The following is a 24,176-nucleotide window of genomic DNA, read 5'->3' as shown; positions in this document are numbered from 1 at the left end:
AAAAGGGTTTCGACGTCTTGTCCTTGAGCGTCGCCTAGGTAGTTTGGATCGATCAATGGTCTATCGATGGGATCTTTAGATCGGAGCCGTAGTGTTCCTTTGGATATCGGGTTCAATAAGCATACGAAAACTCTGATGTCGTGCACTACGTCCAGATCTTGCGAAAGACTGTAACGTTACATTATGGCTTAATATAAGTGGGAACGATAGAAAATTTGATATTTTTACTTGCTATTCAAGGTAGGCGCAGTCACAACGGTGTAGATTTCGATCTCTGGGCGAGAGGAAGTCGTCTCATCTGGATTTATGAAAGCCACGATATCAGAGAGCGCCGTTAAGGGTCGTTGGTCGTCAAGGTAGAGTTGTAGTTGCTCCCTCAACGATATGTTGAAAAATGTGTGGTTGGTTCTATATTGAAAATATCAAAAACGTCAACACCATGAATCTGGTTGATATTAGGTTATATGTTACCTGAATTTTAAAGTGAGATATGTAACCTGGTCTTGGAAAGTATTGCCTACTGGTAAATCTTCGACCACTTCAATGCCCAAATCATTTAAATGATCGCTCGGTCCTATTCCGGACAACATCAAAATCTGCGGCGAACCGATCACGCCAGCCGAGAGGATCACTTCTTTCGTTGCAGCGCTAAAGAAACGCTTTCCATTTTTCACAAACTCCAATCCGTACACCGTTTTAGTAGAGTTGTCGACGTATAGCTTAGTGACGAAACTACGCAAACTGACCGCTAGGTTGGTTCGCTCCAGTACAGGATCTAGGAAAGCTCTAGCAGTGCTCGCTCTCTGGTTATTGTTTAGGGTGTACTGTACTTTCGAGACTCCAAGCTGTTGTTTTCCATTGTAGTCGACTTTTTCCACTCCAAGTTCTGCGAACGCTTCGAAGAATACTTCGTCCTGAAATCGTTTTCCAAAATATCACTTCCAGTAAAGTATTTTTAAAACTCACTAATCCAGGCGTCTCGCCAGTAACATTGACGACCAAGGGACCTTCGCGGCCATGGTAATCCTCATCATCGACTTCAAACGCAACGTTTTCAGACTTTTTAAAGTAGGGCAGTACTTCTTCGTAAGACCATCCCGGATTTCCCAATTCCGCCCATTGGTCGAAATTTAACGGGTTACCCCTAGTATAAAACAATCCATTAATGGAGCTTGATCCACCGATCACCTTTCCTGCGTGATGCGTGCAGCGATTGCCAGTTCCAAATCCTAGAGCGACGTTATCTCTAATTCAAAACATTAGTCGAAATGCTGGTCTTACCTTGGCATAGGTTGTCCTGTGGAGTACTTAAATGTGCCCAGTTCATGTCAGAGTTAAATAAATAACTCGCCATTGATGGAATTACGTTAAAGTCATTATCATCACCTCCGGCTTCCAATAATAGAACGTTCCATTCGTTAATCTCTGTAAGGCGACTTGCTAAAACTGCCCCAGCCGAACCACCTCCAACTATGATGAAGTCGTAAGTTCCATAATCTAGAATAAGTTTCTAAAGAGTGTCTCAATGTAAGTCTTGTTGTCTTTAAGTTGCATATACATATAAATATTGTTATCGGGTAGACCCACCCATCGATGGTATTCATAGGTAAGTAATAATAATAATAATAATAATAATAATAATAATAATAATAATAATAATAATAATAATAATAATAATAATAATAATAATAATAATAATATTAATAATAATAATATTAATAATAATAATATTAATAATAATAATAATATTAAAACAAACCTAACCAAAGCAAAGAAAAAAAAATACAAAACTCAAAACCAAAAAAAAAATCTATCTTTTAATGGCAGTGCTGGCGTTATCGATATTACAACAAATACAATGAAACATATACATTGATTTAAAGAGTGAACTTTTAACCAAAAATTGGGAGTTGGTAGATGAAATATTGGAGATGTTTTGACTGTCCGGTTTGTGATAACAAATCTGCATCTTAAATAAACCTACATCTACATAATTGAAATAAAAATTTAACTGCTTCGCTACGATTAAAGCCGATATATGAAAATGCTTCAATAGAACATTATGATCAAACTATCTCTGTTGAAATATACAACTTAAAACCCAAAATTTTTCAAAAATGATATGTTTATAACTAAATAATATATTTATTAGAAATAGGCTGTCATATGACCCCAAATTCAGCTTGGTAAGGCACAAGACAAGCACCAAAGGCCCAGATTTACCGTGCGTTATGAAAAAACTTACCAATTTTTTTGTTATATCGTATTGAAATCACTTGTCGCTAGAAGCACAAGAAACTATGAAAAATGCATATGAATGTTTAATAAATATAGAGGTTTTATTAAATAAGAATCTTTAAAAGAAATATATGTATAATGGTGATTTTCAAGCTCGCTGTAGGGGCAACAGGGAACAAGATATGAAATGATACTCTAAAAATGAAGCCAGAAGATGTTGAAATTGATATATAGTCTGTACGATTTGCAATGGCAGTCTTTCATAAAACCAAGAGAGTCGCTTTTTTGAAAAACTGCTGGCGAAACTCGTCCTTAATTATTACGGATACTGCATGATATCATTTTAGAAAATTGGAATAGTTGTATAACATATATAGTTAAAACAAAAAAAGATTACACTTGATATAACTCGTTATTAATGTAAACGAAGGATCCTTTTCTGGTAGTAGCAGTTCCGATTTAGACTCCGATGATGAAGATGTTTCATCGTCAATACAAACTAAATATATGACAAATTATGCTCATATATTTTTTATTTTCCGATTTTTTGGTATTGGTATTGGTATTGCTATTGATGGAGTTTTCGGACAATAGATTATTTAATAAATTATAATTTTTCCATGCAGATTCACTATTTAAATATTCACATATATCTCCAACTGTGGGCGTACAAATTAAATTAATAAATTCCAAATACAACTGATTCTGTCTCTCTTACTCCCAAGCAATATAATCGAGATCGTTAGTAACGGCTGTCTTGCATTGATCAGATAAACATTTCGGGTAGAATAACATCTCTTGAAGCATAAGTAGAAGTAAGATGAACAATCTATTCTATTCCGTCTGGCATTGTATTGCCGACTATCATAAATCGTCCCGTTTATAATAATCAGCCGTACCACCCCTCCGTGGAATATTTTATAAAATGGAATTTAAATACCTCAAAATAATATATCATATATCATATAGTACCTTAAGGAATCACACTGACTGTGCACTTATAATTACCTTCATGAAATTAAAAAGTATTGATTCGAAAAGAGTTTTATAATTTAGCACCCTCAAGCAAGCACTCAGCAAGGACGAGTCGGTTCCAGTAAAAACTGTCAAACAAATCGCCATAATTTGTTTGAAACTGCTTGTTGTTCCTTCGAGTATTGTTATATTAATAGTCATGTATTAATAGTCAATAGCACTAGAATGAAAAAACCTCGACACAAGACATATACAAATAATAGTAAAACTATATTTAAACCAAAGTGCGTCGATTCACGTCCAATCTGAAATGACGAAAGCAGTGGAAATCAAGCGAGGAGTTAGACAAGGGTGTGTTCTTTCACCACTCCTCTTCAACGTCTACTCAACAACTCAACAATCTGCGTTACGCGGATGATACAGTACTTCTCGCCGAAAACATGCAAGACTGCAGAATATGTTAAATAATGTCGTCAAAACTAGTCGAGAATATAATAATATATAATAATAATTTTTTCTGTATCAATTCCCGAATTATTATTCATAATTTTGGTTGGGTTTAAATACCATATACACAGGTTACACACTTAACAGGTGAGGTAAGTGACAAGTTTATCTCAGATTTCGTAACAACACTCAAGGAAATATTTTGCCATTGAAAATATATTTTTTAAAAACTGATTGGGGCAATTTTCAAAGCAGATATCGATTTATTAAAAAATTGTTATTGGTGGTATGGAATATGTCAAGGGAATCGTCTAGCTAGTAGTCTTTTTGATAATTTCACTGAACAGCAAAAAATATATCTTCTTTCGCGCTCATTACAATAAATTCCAAAACCAAAAATTAAAATGAATTAATCATACTGTGTACAGTATGTATTCGGTATACGAGTAATATTGAATGTCTCTTGCCCTATTCATATTTTTAACCGTCTTCTATATCAAATAACATGATTCATCTAGAAACAAAACATTATAGTTCTTTTATAGAGCCACATAGTGGAAAATCGAAAGGACATAAAGCGAGCAATCTGGATGGCCTGTTCATTAACTCTTTTAAAGTAACAATAGCAAGAAAGCCAATGAAAATGGACATGGAAATGCATATAAAAATTAATAGTACAGAACTTTTGCATCACTGAAATCATTGGTTGATAAATTCTGGGCACCCATTGGAATTAAGTATCGGGAGACCTGAAGAAATCTATTGTCGAGTTCTCTCAGAAATTCATAAATGAAAGAAATATTATTCAAGGTATTCGAACGAAGTGTGAGATATTTATTTAATGCGATCTATTTCTCGGTAAAATAAATTCTTACTGAAATATAAAAGATGCCTTCCAGTACCCTGGATACATAAGAATATAAAATGGAGATACAATTATTAGTAATTCTTGTGGTTATTTATTGAGGATGATGTGAACTATATCTTTGAACTTCTTATTTGCTCGGGATAGTTTGTTGAATAATTTGGCTATTTGTAATTTTAAGAAATGAAAAAATAGTAAAATTGTTACTTACCGTGGATTACCGTATCGGTGACATTAAGTAATTCGCTATTGTCCCTCGGCACGGTATAATTCTGCGAAGAGGTAATATTATCCACAACCATCTCGTAATAATCATCAAAGCTGGCATAGCCGCCGAAGTCTGCGGCTACCAGCCGCATTAAGTACACCAAAAATCCTAACCTGGAGATCATGCTAACCTGGTGGTTTTGTCGATATTCTAAACACCTAAGTACTCAAAAATGCCTTTAAATAAAAATATTTAATTTTTATCTCACGAACCTAATTTTATCACGATTTTATTTATTTATCTACTCGAGAATTTTAGCTCTTAGCAGGATTCATTTTTTTGATGTATTCGGAGTGATATCACTGTTATGAGGCAGCCATTAAAAGAAAAAGCTACCACTTGGAGTTTGAGGGCCTAACTTTACTAACCAAGTTCTTATGGCAAGCCCAGTATAACACATTTGGTCAACTTAAAGTACGGGTTAGGTCGAAAATACTATTAAAATAGTATAGAATTTCTTTTTTTTATCTGTAACCTAAATCCTCTTTAAATTGACGAAATCTGTATGGTACAAAAGCAAGCTCATGAAAGCTTTTAGAACTTTGGTACTGAAGCAATTTAACAAAGTAAAAATACACAATTAACGCAATTTTAATAATTTTAACAGGTATGGTGTCATTATCGGACCAGCTCGTTGAAATGTTACGGATCAGATTGACAACTTGCTTGATACTATTTGACTTTTTCAAAAAAACCTTTTTCAGACTACTGTGATACTTTTTATGCCATCTTTTCAATGCCTCTTCCTTTTTCCCGCTCGCCGTCATACTTTGAACATGTCCATACCACCTTAGCTGGTTTGTTCTTATTTCGTCTGTTATTGTGTGGCTCACTCTCATGATTGCGTGAATCGTTTCGTTTAGGGTGTTTTCGAATCTCGATCTCCCTGCCGCTCTCCTCCAGAAATCCGTCTCTATTGACTATAGTGTTCTCATGGTCTTTCCTTTGAATTGCCAAACTTCACAATTATATGTGACTATGCTTTTTACAATGGATATATATATAACAAATGCTTGTTGCATCTTGTGATTTTTTGGTCCCACAGAATGCTATTTAGCATAGTAATAGCTCTTCTGCCTTGAGTATTCCGGTCTCTGATTGCTCAGTCTAGGGTTCCACCGTCTGAAATATTCATTCCCAGGTATTTGTAGCTTTCGTTCTAGGTCCCATTTCTTGTACTCTTCAATTAGCTTTCGAATCAAGTATTGTACACCGTCGTTGTCTTGGGTCATTATAATCTGATCGCCTGCGAAATTCAGGGTATATAGGTTTGTGTTTGCGTGGCGTTCTTCCATATTTTTAGTGCCTGTTCGAGATATATATACAAAGTGCGTGACAAGCAGCATCCTTGTTTACGTCCCCTATTCCGTGCGAATCCGTTGGACGTTTTATTTTTGACTTTGACTTTAATCTAAGAGTTCTTGCGCAGATTTTATTAGGTTGGCGTTTAGATTTGTTCGATTTAGTGCCTGCCATAGTTTTTATAAAGCTATGCTATCGTACGCTTTCTTTAAATCCGCAACCAGGAGATGTATTTCCCGACATTTCGCGCTAAATGAGAACTGTGTTAACTGCCCTAAACTTGGAGATACCAACTTTAAATTTAGCAGAGAAGTATAAGTCCGTGTCCACATTTAAACGGTAGAGATTGGGCGCAATCAAGTTTTACCAAGTAATTTTAGCTTCCAAATATGTTTTCCTCCATAACCGTGCATCCGATTGGCAAAATTCTTTAACCGACAGACGCAGAGGGTCCAGTGCAATAACATTTATTTCGGGCATTTTTTCGATTTTATGCAGGGTTTTCAAATTATAGGCAAAAATCTAAAAGACTTAGAAAATTGTTCTTTTACATAGTAAATTACTAGCAGCAAATCAAAAATCGTAAAAAATATGGCTAATTGGTTCAAACGGTGTCATAGGCCGCATCAAGAGCTACAATTTTTGTATTTGCGGTTCTCGTCTATCACATACGCTGCTCGGGATATTTGAAAAAAACCATATTGAAATCGTTTTTTCGGGGGCTGTCAAGACGCGATGACGTCATTGATTATTACGGCGCGCTGCATGGTTTCAGAAAAAACTTATTTTCTCGAAAACCTTGTACTATTTTCAAAAAATTCTTGAACCAGGAAACGTGGAAAATCCAGGGCTCTAACTCTATTTCGAACAATGATTGAATCATATACAGGGTATTGGGTTTATGGGCAAAAAATCTAAAAATCCTAAAAATTTCCGTTTTTTTGAGTAAATTATTGGCGATAAATGAAAAACCGTTAAAGATGGGATATTTCTATTTGAACAGTATCGTAAACCGTATCGTGAGAGAGTTTCAGGTTTCATCGCGAGATATAAAAATATCATTCGACAAAATTTAAAATTTATCCATGTCAGCAGAAGCACGATAGAAAAACAATACGTCCCTTTACCACACGAAACCGCTAAGTTCTTCGCTTTTATGACGATTTTTCGAAAGCAACCTTGTTCTTCTGCTTCGCTGTCTGTTTCTTTGAAAAAATAATTTGCCCATACTTTTGATTTTGAACAGATCGTCCTAAATCCCACAAGATGCTCAAAAGATTATTCCAGCTTGATTGACATTATCATTTTGTCTAATATTGGTAGTAGATGTATAGTGCCGATATAAGCAACAGAAACCGTACATAACCTCAATTTCCTAACCCCCCCGCAGCGGGGGCCCCCCGCGCGTGGCGTCCTAGTGTCCCCCCTGTCTACCAGAGTGCGCTCCGCCCCCCACCCAGCTTGTGTAGCGTCCTGTTTTGCCCCGGTTCCGCCCGTCGCTGCTAGATGTCGCGCGCTTGTGTAGCGTCCTGTTTTGCCCCGGTTCCGCCCGTCGCTGCTAGATGTCGCGCGCTCCGACCGTCGTAGGCCCCCCCGGTAGAGGGCGGTGACGGTGCGGCACGGCGACGGTGTCGCGCGGTGACGCGGGTGATCGGGTCGTCGGTAAACAAGTCGAGTGACTTATACAGAGTGTCTCAATAATCACGGTTTAATAAAAGAAAAACTATAGATACAATAGTAAATATTTATTAGCTCATATGTAGACAACGTAATGCTTCGTACAAGCGGTGTTTCTGGTCCATGAGATTTTCTACTTCATCGCGGTCGAGGATAATTTCGTCGCCATGATCCCGTTTCAGTATCAACTCACAGCTCTCTTCTTCGTTCGAATAGGTCACCTCGATACTGCTCCCGATGTAGACTGTTATGTCGTTCCAGAACATGATTTCTCCCACCTCGTCCTCCAGAAAGAACAAAAAATCCCAAAAATCCTGGACTTGAAAATCTATGTGCTTGTTCTTGAAGATGAAACGGACACCTGAATTCTTTATTTCGAAAATCGTGTTTTCATCGATAGTGACCACTTTGTTACACATTGTGACAAACAGACTGACTTCGGTATCAAATTCAAATGTACTTATATATCAACAACCCCCCACTATCGGTGTAATTAAGAGAGATATTTACATTTAGTCAATTTGAATAAGCATTTTGCCAAAAGAAGCAAACAAGCGCACGTAGTTACATATAGCGGGATTAAAATAGTTTTTCGATCTGCCGAGATGTTGTATTCGTTACCGCAATTGTCGTTAACGCCGCCGCTGGTGTTATTGGAATTCTTGATAGCGATCGTTTGCCATTCGCCGTGGTCTTCGTAGCTCCGGTTCGCGAAAACGAAACGTACCTTGTAATTTAAATACGGCTTATCTGCGGTAGTGTTATTCGACAATGTCACGCTAAAAGTTTGTAGCTTGTCGATTCCGTTGACCTGAGCGAGTTGCATACGCGTCCACGTATCGGGCCAAATGCACCGATTATTATGATTTTTGAAACAAACGAACGCTTCAATCACATCCTTAGGTTTATGTATATAGAAAACGTTTTGTACCACAGCCGACAACAAAACAAAGTGAGCACTTAACAAAACCATGTTTCTAGCCCGAATGAATCTATCCTAGATCTCGGTAACTGCTTTTATAACACTCAAACAATAATGACATTTATTCTGGGGAGGTGCCGGGCCGTCGATATGCATTTTGCTGTCCGGTCTGTTATAGTGAACAAAGCAGGGCAAATGAGTTTGCAATTCAAAATTGTTGCGATGTCGTACTGGTAACTTATGCCACATATTTAACAAATCGTGCGGTCTCACATGCTCCAAGAAATGTTGCACAGGAATCAATTCAAGTTGATCGGTATCCAAGCTTCTAAAATCGTCGAAGAAAACTAACTTCTTATTCATTGTTGTGAAAGATCGATAACTTTCTTAACAAATCCCTAATTTGTTTAAAGACACTCTCTGTGGGACAATTAATTGCGACAAGACTCAAGTCTATTTCACCGACTCTCGTTAATTTATTCAAAAATTCGTTGTATTCGTAATACGTTTTCTCTTTGAAAAAATACAAATGTCCGTTGGTGTATCGAAACGCGCCCGACAAATCGTCGGGCAGACCCGGAAACAGTTCCGTAGTAAAACCGTGTTCACTCGCACTCAAAGAACACTCGTCTATTTCTGCATAGTAGCGTTTACCGTAAAATATATACGTTCGACCGCCATACGTATTAAAAATAGCGTTCACTGTTTTACCCGCAGGCACACCCAGTCGCTGGACGCTTTGTCGGTCGCCCACTACCGTGAAACTCGGGAAGTGAAGTAAATAAAACGAATCACCGGTGACTACCAAAAGTTGTCCGTTGGGTCTCTGGTAGATATGCGAAATAGGAGCGTAAATAGGGACATAATCTGATATCATTTTAGGTTCCATGTAGACTTTATCACCTAATCTTATTATCCAAACCCATTTGTCGTAAAATAGATACATATGATGGTTAGACGTAACCAAAAATATGGATGGATTTACGTGACACAAATCTGGTACTTTTGTTTCGTTTTTCCCTATCGGAGGTTTCGTAGTTGTGGTAGTAGTGGTAGTTGATGTTGTTGTGGTCGGAGTTGTTACGCGGGCGGTGGTTGTGGTTTTTTTACCATATAAACGTTGAAGACCTGCAACATCGTCGTATGACAATGTCTTAGAATTTAAGCTATACCAAGGGTACATAATGGCATTGCGATCGTTACTGTGCGCCAAACCCAACGTATGTCCAATTTCGTGGAACAACACAGTAAACAAGCTCGTTTTTCCTCCGGGCGCAGGCACTTCTAAACCGTAGTACCAATCTTCGGATTTATCCAAATGAACTTCCACGCACTCTTGTTGTTGATTTGGAAAAAATGCATGTCCTAATATGTTACCCCTTCCGTCAAAAGCAAAAGGACAGGATTCGTTCCCTTTACATCTTATGCTTTGTCTGTGGGTAGTATATTTGTCAGACATCAAAATCATTATATCCGGCTCTGAGTAATTTAAGAAAAAATTTAAATTTGATTCATCACTCCATATTTTAAAAACCTCGGTTGCCAGCACTTTTAACTCTTGATAGTGACTGGGCGGTACTTGAATATACCAATTTAAATCCGTTTTCTGCCATCGCGAAACAGTCGTGAAGGCATTTTCTATTACACCACATCGGGGTTTATTTATTAGTTCGACGGTTTCGTTATTAAGAGTACCATCCACCGGTAAATTATAGAAATCCTGAAAATCCATTAGGGCACGTTGCAAACTCGACGCATTGATCTGCGTTAAAGATTCGTTGTCGTTAGGTGAAAGGAATCCGAATTTTTGTAAATATTCAATCACACCTTCCTCGGGCAGCGCGGCGACTATCGTCGACACGTCCGAACAGGTAGTAAAGACAGCGTAGCATAGCAACAAGACTCTCATCTCGTTCAAGGTCAGTAAAATACTAAAATGTATTCGGTTCCTAGCTAATCTTTTATAGGTAAAATAACAAAGAGAAGTGATGAACCAAACGCTTTTAGTCGCTATTTTGCGTGAGATGACGCAGAATATTACTCGAGAAATGGAACGAAAAAAGAATTATACTTCAATAGATTACAGTTTCGCAGTTTGTATTCATATCATAGCATTAGCGTGCTTTATTTTTACGTGTAAATGTATTATTAATTTTTTTGGATTGAAATAAAAAGTCTTATTTAAATAAAGAAAGTTTTATTTCATACAGGGATCCTTGAATACAACCAATTATATAAAAGGGCAGAATTTCTCAACGCGCACATGCGCAGTCTTCCTCCGGAGTGAAACATGCAATGGGCGTGATCCGGTTGAAATTTCGGCGGATTCAACCAATTATCATCATCGAATTTCTCCACGTTAATGACTCTGCATGCGACATCCTCCTGATCCATTTTCGACATTAAAAATTCCATTTTTGATCTTCCTCTCACGTATATCAAGTCAGCATTTTCTATCAGTAGTCCGATCAACGTATCAATGTCGGAATATTGAACAAAACCAGAACTGTATTTGAGACCGTGATGATATTGTTCGAGCCAGCGTACCGTTCTTTTTTCTGCACCGGTCAACGTGCAATATTCACGCGGCGGTTTCAAAACGTAATGACTAATTTGACATCCATTGTAGACAGCCATTTCTTTAACGACAAATCCATCTTCTAACTGGAAGCCTTGAATATCTACCGCAACGATGCGCATTTTTAATATGACTGGTTAAGATTAGGTTCCTCCGGCGGTATTTATGTTAGATTTCGAACAATCTCGCTGAGCGGTAGTTGTTCCACGATACAATCGTGAATGATGATGCAATAGGCACGTGTATTCGCGGGAAATCCCTTTTTTGCTTCGATGTCTAACTTTACGTCGACAGTGCTGGATTTTACACTGTCGTTTCTTCGAGAACAGTCAATGACGAAAATCGCGCAGTTTTTGAAAGCCATATAGTCAAGCAACGCAGTTTTTTCCTCACATCCCTTATAACTGGGGTAGAAATCCGTGTAATTGTGATGCGCTTCCACGAAGTCATTCTTTTCAAAATCTAATCGTAAACGTTCGTGAGGGTAATATTCTCCGTTTAGTGTTAATCTTATATCCGTTACGTCGACGTGATCGAAAAGCGTCGCATTTTTCGCTTCGTTGTCTTTGCGATTTGTTTGAAAAGCGACTATTACGTATCGGGGGCTTTCGATAGCCGCGCACGTCTTGACAGACCAAATTTCTTTGGTAGAGCCCGCGGTTAGGGCAGGATATTCATGAAGTTCCCATCGTCTATAGGGTATCAATATGGGTTGATCTAATCTAATCGATTTCAGCAGAGCCAATTTGATTTCGTCGTTTGGAAATATGTGCTTGACCCTAAGATCGACACTATCAATTTTTAATTCCGCCGTTGTTTTAATTGCACTGGCCGCAACACCGCCCATTGGTTTAATTATCATACAATTTTTGTCATGTCTGGCTCTTACCAATCTTATGGTTTGTTTTCCACAAGTTATCATATTATAATCATTAAATATGTTTAAAAAGTGTCGTAACGGGATTCGCATGCTAAAATGTCCATTTTCTGTATCGTGAATCGCATTTTCAGGGAAATTCCAGCCGGAAATATCTAGATGCGATGAGTCATCTTTCGAGTAACATAGATAACCTCTAATCGTACTAACTATACCCGGATCACGCACGCTATCCACTTCTTTCCCATTCAGCTCGTACGATATAGTTTCAAAAAAAAATGCTCCTGCATTGTTTACAAATTGCACTTGGTCGGTTCCCGTGAGACGTTTCAGCGATCCCTTAATGCAAATAGCAGCGTCGTACATAAGCAGCCAGGCATCTCCTTGATTGATCGTGATCTCAATGGTGTCGTTGTTCAAAAAAGATTTCACAAAGGGATGATAGGTGCGGGTCTCCACGCGCTGGATAGATTCATCAAATTTTGGCTTTCTGTGTATGTCGAATATTTGATTCGATAACATCGTAGCCCAGTGATCGGAGAAATTGTTTGTTGCTCAATGTAAGACGACCTTTACGGATACGCCTCGGTTTTGTTACTAACCCTACCGTTTGGATGTTCGCTTTTTTATATTCACCAGCGTCTCCGATTGAGTTGAAAATCAACATTACGTTAATTTTTTAAGTTCCAATCTAATGATGATTTCTTCACCTCGGAAATTAACCAACTCAAAGTTTTGATCCAGAACCTGTAGGGTAATGTTGTAGATTTGTCGTTTGTTTACTGGCAAGTACGTTAGATATTTAGGAGTTTCGTCGATGGCGTACCCCGGATCGACGGACAAGGCAAACTCGTAAATTGTGTGCGAAGGTCTGTCGTTGTAGAACGCTCCAGACGTTATGTTACTATCTACATGTATCGTTCGCACTTTTATTATATCCACGGGTAAATCTGAGGAATGCATAATATTGGGCTCCAAAATTTTCTGTGAAAACCCCAATAATTTTCCGATACTGTCCGAGTGTTGTTTAAAGTTTACCCCGTATACGGGGCTGTAGATTTCACACTTTATCGTATTATTGTTGGGTTTGATTGATATCTCCTCTATTAACTTTGGGATCGTATTCTTCTCTTCCTTATTTTTTGGCAGATGTTCGTTAATGTAGGTTTCAATGTCGCTAATTTCATAGGACCCGGTCGGAATTTCAATTACGTTTTCTTTATTGTTACCATCGAAGTAGTAAAATTTATTCGAACCCTTATCTATGTTGGGAATGTTGTTGTAAGAGTGGAATCCAATCAGCGCTAAACCGTACTCTACATCTTCATCCAACTGCAGCGGATTGACAAAGTCGATGGATAATGTCGACGTGTTCCCTTTTAACGTAAATATGATCGACATGTTGACTGCTTATAGGTCCGCGATTTCAGTCCTTTTTATAGAGAAATTGCAAACACAAATGACCGCAATTGTATTGCGTAAACTTTTGATATCTATCGTGATTATAGTAGATATTGGCGCTGTTGCCGAAATATTTAACAAGTTCTGCGGGTGGTTTAAGGTTACCGAAACTGTCAAAATACTCAACATCGTTTCCCTTCCTCTTTTTGTATGCTACCCAGTGGGTTCCTCTATTTCGACGAACATCCAAATTTACGATTCCGCATTCTTGCGATCTGATTCGACGGGGTAAACTATCTCGCATAAAAACACCCCTGAAGTGAGGAATTTTTAATTTGCGCGCCAGAGATATTAAATCGACGTCGTATAGAGCCCTTCTGGGTAGCTTTATTGGGAGTTTTTTTGTTTCTTCAGATAAAGACCGAATCCGCCGCGCGGACTCTTTTTCAAGAATAGACCCGATCCCTTTTTTCCAATCTCTTCCATAGCTCGGTTATGGCGGTTGTCCTCTTCGAGTTTCTTTCGTGCGTTTTTCGCATCGATGACAGTTTTAGCGATAGCAGCGGCTCCGCCCGAGAGCGAACCTAAAGCCCCTAGCGCTCCTAATAACGGTAAAAGTGGTAAAATACCGCCCGATTTTGATTCGAACGGTATAATTCTAGGTACCCTAATTTTTTTACGTCCTCCCGCTTTTCTTACAGCGGCTCTGCCAGCTCGAAGCGCTTCCAGTGCCGATCTTCTAAGCATTTTAGGGTTATCGATATGAAACAATTGTTTCTTCTTTAATGCATTGCGAACCTTTTTCACGACACCCTGTCGAAACGAAACAGAGGGACGCCGTTGTTGACCCATACCGAGCTTACGTTTAGTTTTCATAGTCGCGGTGACAAAGAATGCGGCAGCTTTTTCACCAAACTTTGCGTCTTTAGATTTTACTCGCTGCCACGCACGCGTTTCCAATTCTTTATCCGCTTTATGACGTTCGTCTAACGATTTGTTTTGCGAATAGGCAATGTCGTGTACCTTACACGCAGCGTCCAAAGGATTCACCCCGCTATCGCCTCGGTTCAAGCGTTTTTCCAATTTTGTACCGGGACCGCAAAACTGGTAACCCGGAATGTGTACTTCAAAAGGTAACTTGTTAATAAGCGTGTTAACGAGACCACTTCCGGACGCGAAGCATAACATACTAATTAAAGGAAATTGCTTGTGTCGTATATATATACGAGGTGTCTCGAATAAACATTGTAGTCATGCGGGTGGTGCAGCAGAAACTCAAGCTCCCCATCGATAATTTAGATTTGGTTTGCGGAGATGGTTTCTTTAACAAAAGCAAACACGGTCAACTGCTACCCAATTCATTTAGGGCGGTGTTTTGCGGACCTAGCGGTTGCGGCAAAACCAACACCATGTTAGCGCTACTCTTTAACCCCAACGGGGCAAGTTTCGAAAATGTTTACGTCTACTCAAAGTCGTTGTATCAACCAAAATATCAACTGTTATCTCGCGTATTGAGCAATGTCAAAGGAGTTGGATATTATCCCTACAGTGAAAGAGACTCGATAATCGACCCCAGCGACGCGAAAGAGAATTCTCTGTTTATTTTCGACGACGTGGCGTGCGACAAGCAAGATAAAATTCGCGAGTATTTTTCGATGTGCCGACACAAGGCCATCGACGCTATTTATCTCTGTCAGACATACTCCAAGGTACCCAAGCAATTGATACGTGACAATTGCAATATTGTCGCGTTGTTTAAACAGGATGACATGAATTTACGTCACGTTTATGATGAACATGTCTCACCCGACGTTTCATACGACACGTTTAAACAAATTTGTTCCGAGTGCTGGAAAGAAAAGTACGGCTGTTTGATAATTGTCAAAGATTTCGACGTAAAAAACGGACGCTACCGCAAGGGTTTCGACAAATATATAAAAGTCGATATTTAATTGTCGATAGAAACAGTCATGAAGGCGACGTCCGCCGACATCGCCGACGCGGCGCTAAAAAAAAAAGTAAACGAGTTGTCTAGATCTATTCGAAAGAAGTATTTAACATTAAAATTGGGTAAGAGCGAAGAGGATGCGTCAATTCGGAAGCTTTTCAAACCCGTCAGCGAGCCGCTAGAACGTATAGCAAAAATAAAGCTATCACCGTCACCGGCAGAAATAAAAACTGAACGTCGAGGTGTCAAGCGGGAACACAAAAAGGAACCGAACGAAGAAACAAAAAATAAGGTTAACGTATCATTTTTGCCTATGGAAGAAATTCAGGAAACGCCGGATCCCAATAAGAGCGTTGAGATGCAAAATATCGATGAGGAGGAAGATGATGTGTTTGACACATCGAGCGTGGCCAACGCATCCCTTCAATCATACCTGGAACAATATCCAGAAATTTCCCATTCATATATTCAAAATTTATGGGTAAAATCGCCCGACACCGATATTGTTTACGGACCCGTTTACGACAAAATATCATCCAAATGGTTTCTCGGCAATAAATCGCTGGATTTTCATCAAGGATCTGGCGATATTATTGTAGACGGCGAGAGATATTCCGGTACCCGCGGCTTATATAATTTGGTGTTTTTAAAAGATCCCATAGCATACACAAAAGACGATTTGGCACAATATAAAAAAATAATGGAGGCTACCCAGGTGCACAGGGACGCGATCGGACGTCTGAAAGGCGCATCGACTGTACCAAAATATACCAAGGTCATCCGACCCTTAATAAAATCTCAGTCGCGTTCGTACTCGTACAGCGGTCAAGGTTATAATATGCGTTATAATGACGCTCCTACTGAATATGTATACTGGGACGACGTCAATGAACTCGTAGAGCGTCTGAAATTACTAATCGCGTCGAAACACGCAGGCAACACGTCTCATGATAACGAAATAGTTTCAATCGTTGAAGAGCTAAAAGAATCAGGTTTTATACGTTAGTTTAACGATGAGTCTGGACAAGTTTGGACGTTCTAGCGCGCTGCGCTCTAAACGACCCTTCACTAATACTGTGATTAGAAGCGCCCTCGACTATATGCCAGACGGAAACGTCAATATGAACAATTTAAAAATTTGCAATGTCCAAACGCCTAGCGATGACGGTGACGTGGCTAACAAAAAATATGTGGATGAGACAAGTAATTTATTAAAAATTGCATTGAGAAAGATTATTGGACAGAAACTCGAAGCGTACACGAAAAGATTACAAATTGAAGACAAAACTAAATTCTCGCGTCTTGAAGAACAACTGAAAATGAGTAGCACTACACTCGAAAATGAAATTATGCAGTTTCGCGAAGTTTTCCACCAAAAGCTAAGCGAAATGAGCGCAAAGAAAGATTTGGAAAAGCACATGACAAAAGTCGCCGTTTTGTCACAGCAATTTCATGATATTGTAACCAAAATGGAGCGACTTACGAACGAAAATGAGAATATAATGAAGGTATTGAAACAAAGGGTTTTAAATCCTCCATCGCAACCGAACACACATTATGAATAAAGAGAAGGTACAACTGGTTCGAGAACTGCACAAGCCGGCACGCAGAAATTATGCTCGCCGCCGGACTATAATACGAGGGATGGACGACCTGTGGCAAGCGGATCTGGCCCAATTAGATCGCTACAGCAAACAAAACAGAAATTTTAAATTCGTGCTGGTTGTGATAGACTGTTTCTCAAAATATGTATGGTGTCGCCCGTTGAAAACCAAAACCGGGGTCGAAGTCGCCAAGGCGTTTTCCAAAATTCTCAAGGACGGACGGCACCCTCAAAACTTGCAAACGGATCTCGGTAAAGAATTTTACAACGACACGTTTCTGAAACTTGTGGATAAGCATAAAATTAACCACTATAGTACGTATAACATAAAAAAGGCCTCAATTGTCGAACGGGTGATACGTACCCTCAAAGAGAAATTGTTTCGACATTTTTCTTTACGCGGGACGTACAAATGGATCGATGTGCTCGCCTCTATCGTTGATGAATACAATAACACAAAACATAGAACGACGGGTACGAAACCCATCGATGTGAGTAAGAGCAATGAAAAGAGAATTTTGAAAACCGCGTATAGTAGCATAAAAATATTCGGTCCTCGTAAACTTAAAGTCGGCGACATCGTTAGAATCAGCAAAGTCAAGCACGTGTTTAACAAAGGTTATACACCGAATTGGACCACGGAATTGTTTAAAATTGTTAAAGTACGGGTTACTAACCCCGTAACGTATTTGCTTCAAGATATGCAGGGTAAACCCATAATGGGCGGATTTTATGAAGAAGAATTGCAGAAGACAGTTAACCCGGACTTATATCTCGTCGAAAAGGTGTTGCGCAGACGAGGCAATATGGTTCTCGTGCGCTGGTTGGGATTGGATAAGTCGCACGATTCGTGGGTAGACAACGTAGACGTTTTGAAATAAATTTAGTCTCGATTTAGAAGTTCTGACATAAATACGTGTATATGATGGCTCAAGAGCAAATTGTGACATCCAACGAATTGTATAATTTATTGGAAAATTTCGAGTTGCAATTTCCTTCATCAGAAGTGCTCCCGTCCAGCTTCGTTCCTGTAGAGCAACAAACCAAAAAATCTGCGACAAAACGAAAACAAAGTGCGTCGGTCGTATCCCGCAAGAAGAAGAAGAAAACTACCACAAGTGAAGCGTTTGCAGCTCCAACGTCATCCGCTGATTGGCTCGAAGTGTTCACGGACGGTAGAGAAAAAAGTGTCATTTGTGAGGCATTCAATTTAAAAAGAAACTTGGCGTCTCAGTTGTCGGGATTAGAGTGCAATATCAACGAAATTGAAACACAAATTGCGCTTTTTAATACAGACTTGCAAGTGGCGCGGATGCAAGCTCAAGAGTGCAAAAGAAAACTAGAACAATTTAATAATTTAGCATTTAACGAAATTGTAAAATAGTAATAATGTATATAATAAATAAATTATACAATTACAAACTTCTGTGTAATTATTATGCGGTGTTGTGGTGGTGGTAAAAAAGAAAATAGCGTCTAAATATATACATGTTTATTCTTGTTGCAATACAATGGAATACAATCAATACATAAAAGCCTTATCTACAGTTACATATTTTATAATAAAACCACAGTATTAATAGTTCAATGGACTATCAGAAAAGCGTAACTTTTTTCCATATTTCCTCTCATTGTGAAGCATTAGATTACATTCATCTTCAGTTTCTACAGTGAACAAAACTTCTTCAAAGCAGCTTTGACACCAAAATTGTTTATCGTGATATACATCATTCAAATTATTTATATCCAGCTGTAAATGATAGTGATCCAATAAAAGTCTAAAATTTTTCTTTTTAAATTGTTTAACTACTTGAAATATAAAGTGACAAGATTTACAAACTAAAATTTCCGAATATTTTATCCTGTAATAACTGACCCATAAACAGTAAGCGGATTCTCCGTCAAAATCAATGGTTGGAGTTGCCAAAATGCTATTTCTGTAAGACGATCCAAATCTCTTATTCAACAGAATGAATTCTAAATTTAATAAAGAATTGCCATCAGACTGGAGCGCTAATTGTTTAAGGTACCTCCATCTATATTTCGAATAATATTTAAATATTAGTATCGTTAGTTTCCAAGGCAAAGGTGACTCAAGCAAAAAATCAGCACTACACCTAATATTTTCGCAAATTGTTATAATACAAAGGCTTTCTAATGTAAGTTGTTTGACCATAATCTGTAACAAAAATATATTAAAAAATAATTAGGGCACTTTATAATGTCCCCACGGAAGCGTTTCATATGAATTCGGCAAAAGATAACGTTTATCGTCTAAAGGACTCAAGGCAACTTTTGTTTGTTCGATGCTAAATACATTGTGAGTGTATGAACGAATGGTTCGTTGAGTGGCGTACTTTTCCCTAAAATTTGTTAAGCATTCTACGTAGTCATCAAATGAAATTTTATTTTTTACAATATTGTACTGAATACCCTTTGACTTTTTAACTACCGAACCCGTTAAAATTTTGAAAGTATACATTTTCGACCTTAACCCAGCATAATGACTAATGATGGTGCCATTAGTCTCATCCTTCATCAACCCCAAAACCTTTTTGTTGATTTGCGGTATATTATAGGGATTGTCATTAGGATAATCAGACGTGTCAAATTTTGTTAAATCGGCCTTAATAACGCTTTCATATGCGTCATAACATTTGATATTATAAATGAAACTGTCCGTATCCATGTATTGAATTTTACATTTTTCGGGACCCAAATTTGGAAGCATGTAATTATAATGAAACTCGTACATGGTCGTTTTCGACAAATCCAATATGGACATTCCAATATAAAGTGGCTTATTAAAGCAAAGTTCCGTTTTTTTTAATTCTATAAGCAACAAATTGTTATCAAGTATGGTTCTACTGTGAAATCTAGGACTAGAAATTAAATTTTTCGCACCGTAGCGACCATCCCACGCTTTAACAAATTTAACAATACGATGCTTGCGAATGTTTTCCATTGTTTTACCGTAAGCGGCATTATTAAACAATTTGTATAAATTTATACCAAATTTTGTTTTTGCTTGGGTTCTTAATTTATTATTATGATCGATATAACATTTCAACCAACGAGATTGGTTAAATTTTAATATTTTGTGAATTTTCTTTAGTACGAGACCGTTTTTGAGAGCCTGTTTTAAATTGCGATAGTGTATGACGTATTTTTCTTTATTATACAAAGTAGTCATTAGTTTTGGTAACTTTGAATTGGGGGGCACTCGATGTTCGGCACAAAATGGAAAATCTCTATGTGTGTCATGTAATTTCTGCGGGTATTCCAGGTCTACCTCTAGGATATATCCTTGGGAAGATTCATCTGGAATGTTCATGACATTAAATGAATCAATCTCTTGATGAGACATCCAGTCGAATCCTCCGTAAGGAAGAGGCTCGCACATGGCCTTGCCATAGAGGTTATTGACGTCAAAGTACATGATATAGGAATCATCCCTGGATGAATCGTAATTTTGAACGAACAAATTTTGATAAATTAGATATTTCCTCCACGAACCAATCAATACAATCTAGACCACGATAACTTTTGAAAAATGATATTGAATCATCATAAGAACATTTAAAGTAATATGCAGCACTGTAAGCTTCGTGCTTTTGGTATTTCGAGGTTTTATCTGAAATTTTCAAATTTACTTTTCTCAATTGACTCTCAAAATCGGCGTAAATTACAAACGGAGTCCTTTGTTTATATATATGGTTTCGAAATTCAACGTAATCATATTTGGGAAAAGACACTTTATACTCATTGAAACTGGAACATATTGTTTCGTGGTCATGTAGACGAGTTTCGTTATTGAAATAATTCAAACACCTATCGCAAATGTATTTCTTGTGATTATATTTACTGAGCTGTGAGGAAACTAATCGAGACAAATTTTTAATGTAACAATAGTGATATTTTATTTCTTCATAATCATTATCTTGCGGATCAGGATCAAAATCATTAACTTTTGGATAATATTTATTTTGTATTAACAACAAATTTGAATGTTTTTCGCGTTTTTCTTTTGTTAATCGTGCAGGTAACACGGAATAAAAACTAGTTTTTTCATTTTTATTAAACTCTAAGATATAAACATTGATGGAAATATCATTGTCTTTTTCAAATTTGCTTATTTTATTCATTTCCATAGGTGTTTGTAAATTTTCAGTTTTCAAAACACTTTTGTAGTATGGATATGAAGAGGGTAAATACTGACGAAAACGTGCTGGAAAGAGTCCGCATACAACTGACCAATAAAAACACGCTTGATCGTCATTTCTAATGTTAATACAAGCCCTTTTATTCGCAATTTCTTTAGGCAACTCAACGAAGGATGACCCGTTACCCATTTCAAATTTATTAATGTTAATCTCTAAATAAATAATATTATTTAAAGCCCACCCGGAATCACGTTCCTGAAACTCTGACATTTGATTTAAAATTTTATCTTGCACATTTTCAACAAACCAATCATTCAATTCTGTTCCTAAATCAACTACAGCATTTCCGGTAGTCAGATATTTAACATCAACTTCGCCTTGGACATCATTTTTTGCCTTAATAAATTCACCGCAAAATGTGGTATTTACTTTCAGCAATAAAAATTTCTTTAAAATTTGACTAATTTTTTGTTGAAATATTGGACGACAATCGTTTAAAAATTGAATTAAATCTTTATGAAGTAAATTAATTATGACACCGGTCTGAACTCTTCCCTGGAAACACGACGCTACCGATTCCCATACAACCATTTCATTTGTGTTTGTCTCACGGCTACTACTTTGTAATCCCAATCCAAAATGCTTATGTTGATAATTAAGAATAATTTTTCTAATAGCTTTCAGATGTTGAATTGTAGTTTGTAATTTTCTTTTTAACCCAATAGATAAATCCTTTTCGTTAGAAACGATTTGGTTGCAAGATTCAATATTTTTATTTAGTCTCCTAAGCCACACATCACTATCTCTAAGAGTGAACTTGTCGGAAATATGCTTTTTTAATTTTTGTAAGGTTAAAATTAAGATTTGCGCTCTATGAATGATCTGCTTTACGCGCATCGTGGTTTATTAAATATATAACAGTAAATAAGACTTACCCTGTATAATATGTTGATTAATTTTGAATTATTTTGAATTTCTTTAAAGAGTTGGGCTTTCCAATATCTTTGGATCCCTCGTAGACCAGTTTGTACTGCCCCGACGCAAAGTGTTCTAGTCTCGGACGGAAAGCTTCTGTCACGCGAGTAGGAAGAAATACTACGGAATTTTCTAATTGCAGCAACACGGAATTGCCAAATTTTGTATTAACAATTTTGGCTCTAGTAATTTTAAACGGAACGCCTATCGGCAATTCATGCAGTTTGACAATCGGCTGCTCAAAATCACCTTCTGCAAGACAGGTTTGATTCAGTTGACTTAAGTCCATCTATAAATTATTATTAATTATTTTATCTCAAAATAAAAAAAATAAAAAAAACTTACGCTTAAGATTGCTGCTATTCTATTTGCGGTTACGGGTTGAGAGTACTAAGATGATCTTTAAGACCTTTATAAAATAATAACAAATGTTAAAGAATTAAAATAAAACAATAAAAAAGGTACTTACTGCTTTTTTGTACGAACACCAAACCACTAAGTTAGCTTCCACGTTGCACGAATAATACCAAAAACAACTACTGACAAAACAGAGAAAAATGAGATGTATTTATACGGTGCGAGAATACTTTCTAAAAGTTAACAAACGAAGACACCTCCACATGCGTTGCAACAAATTTTTCCCATTACGTTAATCCCACGGAGCAAATATAAAGGGGGCAATTAATTATTATTCTCAACAAGCAAAACAACTTGACATTTAGACTCGGCGCGTTTTGAAATTCCACATCCCATACGGAGATTGTAAAAAATGAAAGCAAGTTGGCCTTGATCTTTTGCGGCAACATACGTTCGTCCAACGTCCGAAGCGGTTGCGTTCCCGTGTGAAAGCGTGTTGACCTTGAGACTTCTACCTGCACGGTTGTCTGGCGACAACATCGCGTCTATTCAAATCGGCGTTGGTGCTTGTGGGTAGAAGACCTTTCGACTTTTAATTCAACCATGGAAGGGAGTGCATGTGTATAAATACGTTGCATGTGTATTATAGACTATATTCAGTGCAATGAATACAGAAGTGCGATGTCCATTTCCCTACGACCCTACAACTGGTAAGTTTTATATTTTAATTACCTTTATACAGTGCGCGTCTTTTCTTGTGGGTTTCAGTTTGGGTTATCACTTTTTTGGTTAGTTTCTACCTGTTTTTAAAATATGATACTCATCTTTTTTACGTTGCATAATAACCGATTTAAATTGAGTGTTTTTAATATCTTTTAAATGACAGTGAATGGAAAAGGGAATTTTGGCTTTTAAAAAATAAACAATTTTTAAATTTGTTTCAAAAATGTGCGTTTTATGGGGAAAACGCGAAATATGTTTTATTTTTTGTACTAAAAAATTGCAGTTTGCCTTTTTGACAATAATAATCGAATTAAATTGAGCGTTTTTAATATCTTTTAAATGACAGTGAATAGGGAATTTTGGCTTTTAAAAAATAAACAATTTTTTAAAAATTATTTGATGACCCCCCACTTACTGAAAGTTTTGTTTCAAAAATGTGCGTTTTATGGGGAAAACGCGAAATATATACATATTTTTGTTTATTTTTTGTACTAAAAAATTGCAGTTTGCCCTTTTGACAATAATACACTTACATTTAAATGACAGTGAATTGAAACGTGAATTTTGGTATGCGCGTATAACTTAAAAAACAATTTTTAAAATTATTTGATAACCCCCCTTTTTGGAAGTTTTGTTTAAAAAAAATGTGTGTTTTATAGGAAACGCTACATATCATACTTTGTTTTGTTCTAGAAAAAATCGCGGTTTGTCCGTATGACAAGTCGCATATTATGTTGGCGCATCGCTTAGGGCGTCACATATTCAAATCACACAAAGAGTACCGGGGGTTAGAATTCCCGGTACGACATGCAACGACAAGGGAACATCACCAGCAGCAGGAGCAACCCGGTGGATCA

At 37.4% G+C, this 24,176-nt stretch overlaps 2 protein-coding genes across 3 annotated transcripts; both read right to left on the bottom strand.

Moving 5' to 3' along the window:
• Positions 1 to 14: 14 nt before the first annotated feature.
• Positions 15 to 4,917, bottom strand: LOC132697645 (glucose dehydrogenase [FAD, quinone]-like; the record flags this gene model as incomplete). Its single annotated transcript, XM_060663188.1, has 6 exons — positions 4,737 to 4,917; positions 1,282 to 1,497; positions 967 to 1,229; positions 472 to 914; positions 229 to 408; positions 15 to 168 (listed from the first exon to the last, which is right to left on the bottom strand). Coding segments are annotated over exons 1-6 (1,437 nt in total), but the record flags the coding sequence as incomplete, so codon positions are not given.
• A 13,638-nt stretch (positions 4,918 to 18,555) lies between these two features.
• On the bottom strand, positions 18,556 to 24,019 carry LOC132697644 (uncharacterized). 2 transcript variants are annotated; one of them, XR_009618275.1, is made up of 4 exons: positions 22,709 to 22,845; positions 22,585 to 22,648; positions 22,200 to 22,528; positions 18,556 to 19,280 (listed from the first exon to the last, which is right to left on the bottom strand). XR_009618275.1 is itself a non-coding variant. In XM_060663187.1 (3 exons), the coding sequence occupies exon 3, from the start codon at positions 20,538 to 20,540 to the stop codon at positions 19,308 to 19,310; it is 1,233 nt and encodes a 410-aa protein (XP_060519170.1). In that variant the 5' UTR covers positions 20,541 to 22,528; positions 22,585 to 22,648; positions 22,709 to 24,019; the 3' UTR covers positions 18,556 to 19,307. The 2 variants fall into 2 exon arrangements, 1 of the variants encoding a protein (XP_060519170.1); XM_060663187.1 differs by having other exon boundaries at positions 18,556 to 22,528; positions 22,709 to 24,019.
• Between the last annotated feature and the right edge of the window lie 157 nt (positions 24,020 to 24,176).

The sequence above is a fragment of the Cylas formicarius genome, unplaced genomic scaffold (assembly GCF_029955315.1).
Source record: "Cylas formicarius isolate icCylForm1 unplaced genomic scaffold, icCylForm1.1 PGA_scaffold_273__1_contigs__length_124999, whole genome shotgun sequence".
Classification (NCBI taxonomy): Eukaryota; Metazoa; Arthropoda; class Insecta; order Coleoptera; family Brentidae; genus Cylas; species Cylas formicarius.
This window is presented reverse-complemented; position numbering and strand designations above follow the sequence as displayed.

Bases quoted from the DNA above. Each gene is read 5' to 3' on its own strand.
- LOC132697644 (XM_060663187.1), bottom strand. From the start codon at position 20,540: ATGTACTTTGACGTCAATAACCTCTATGGCAAGGCCATGTGCGAGCCT.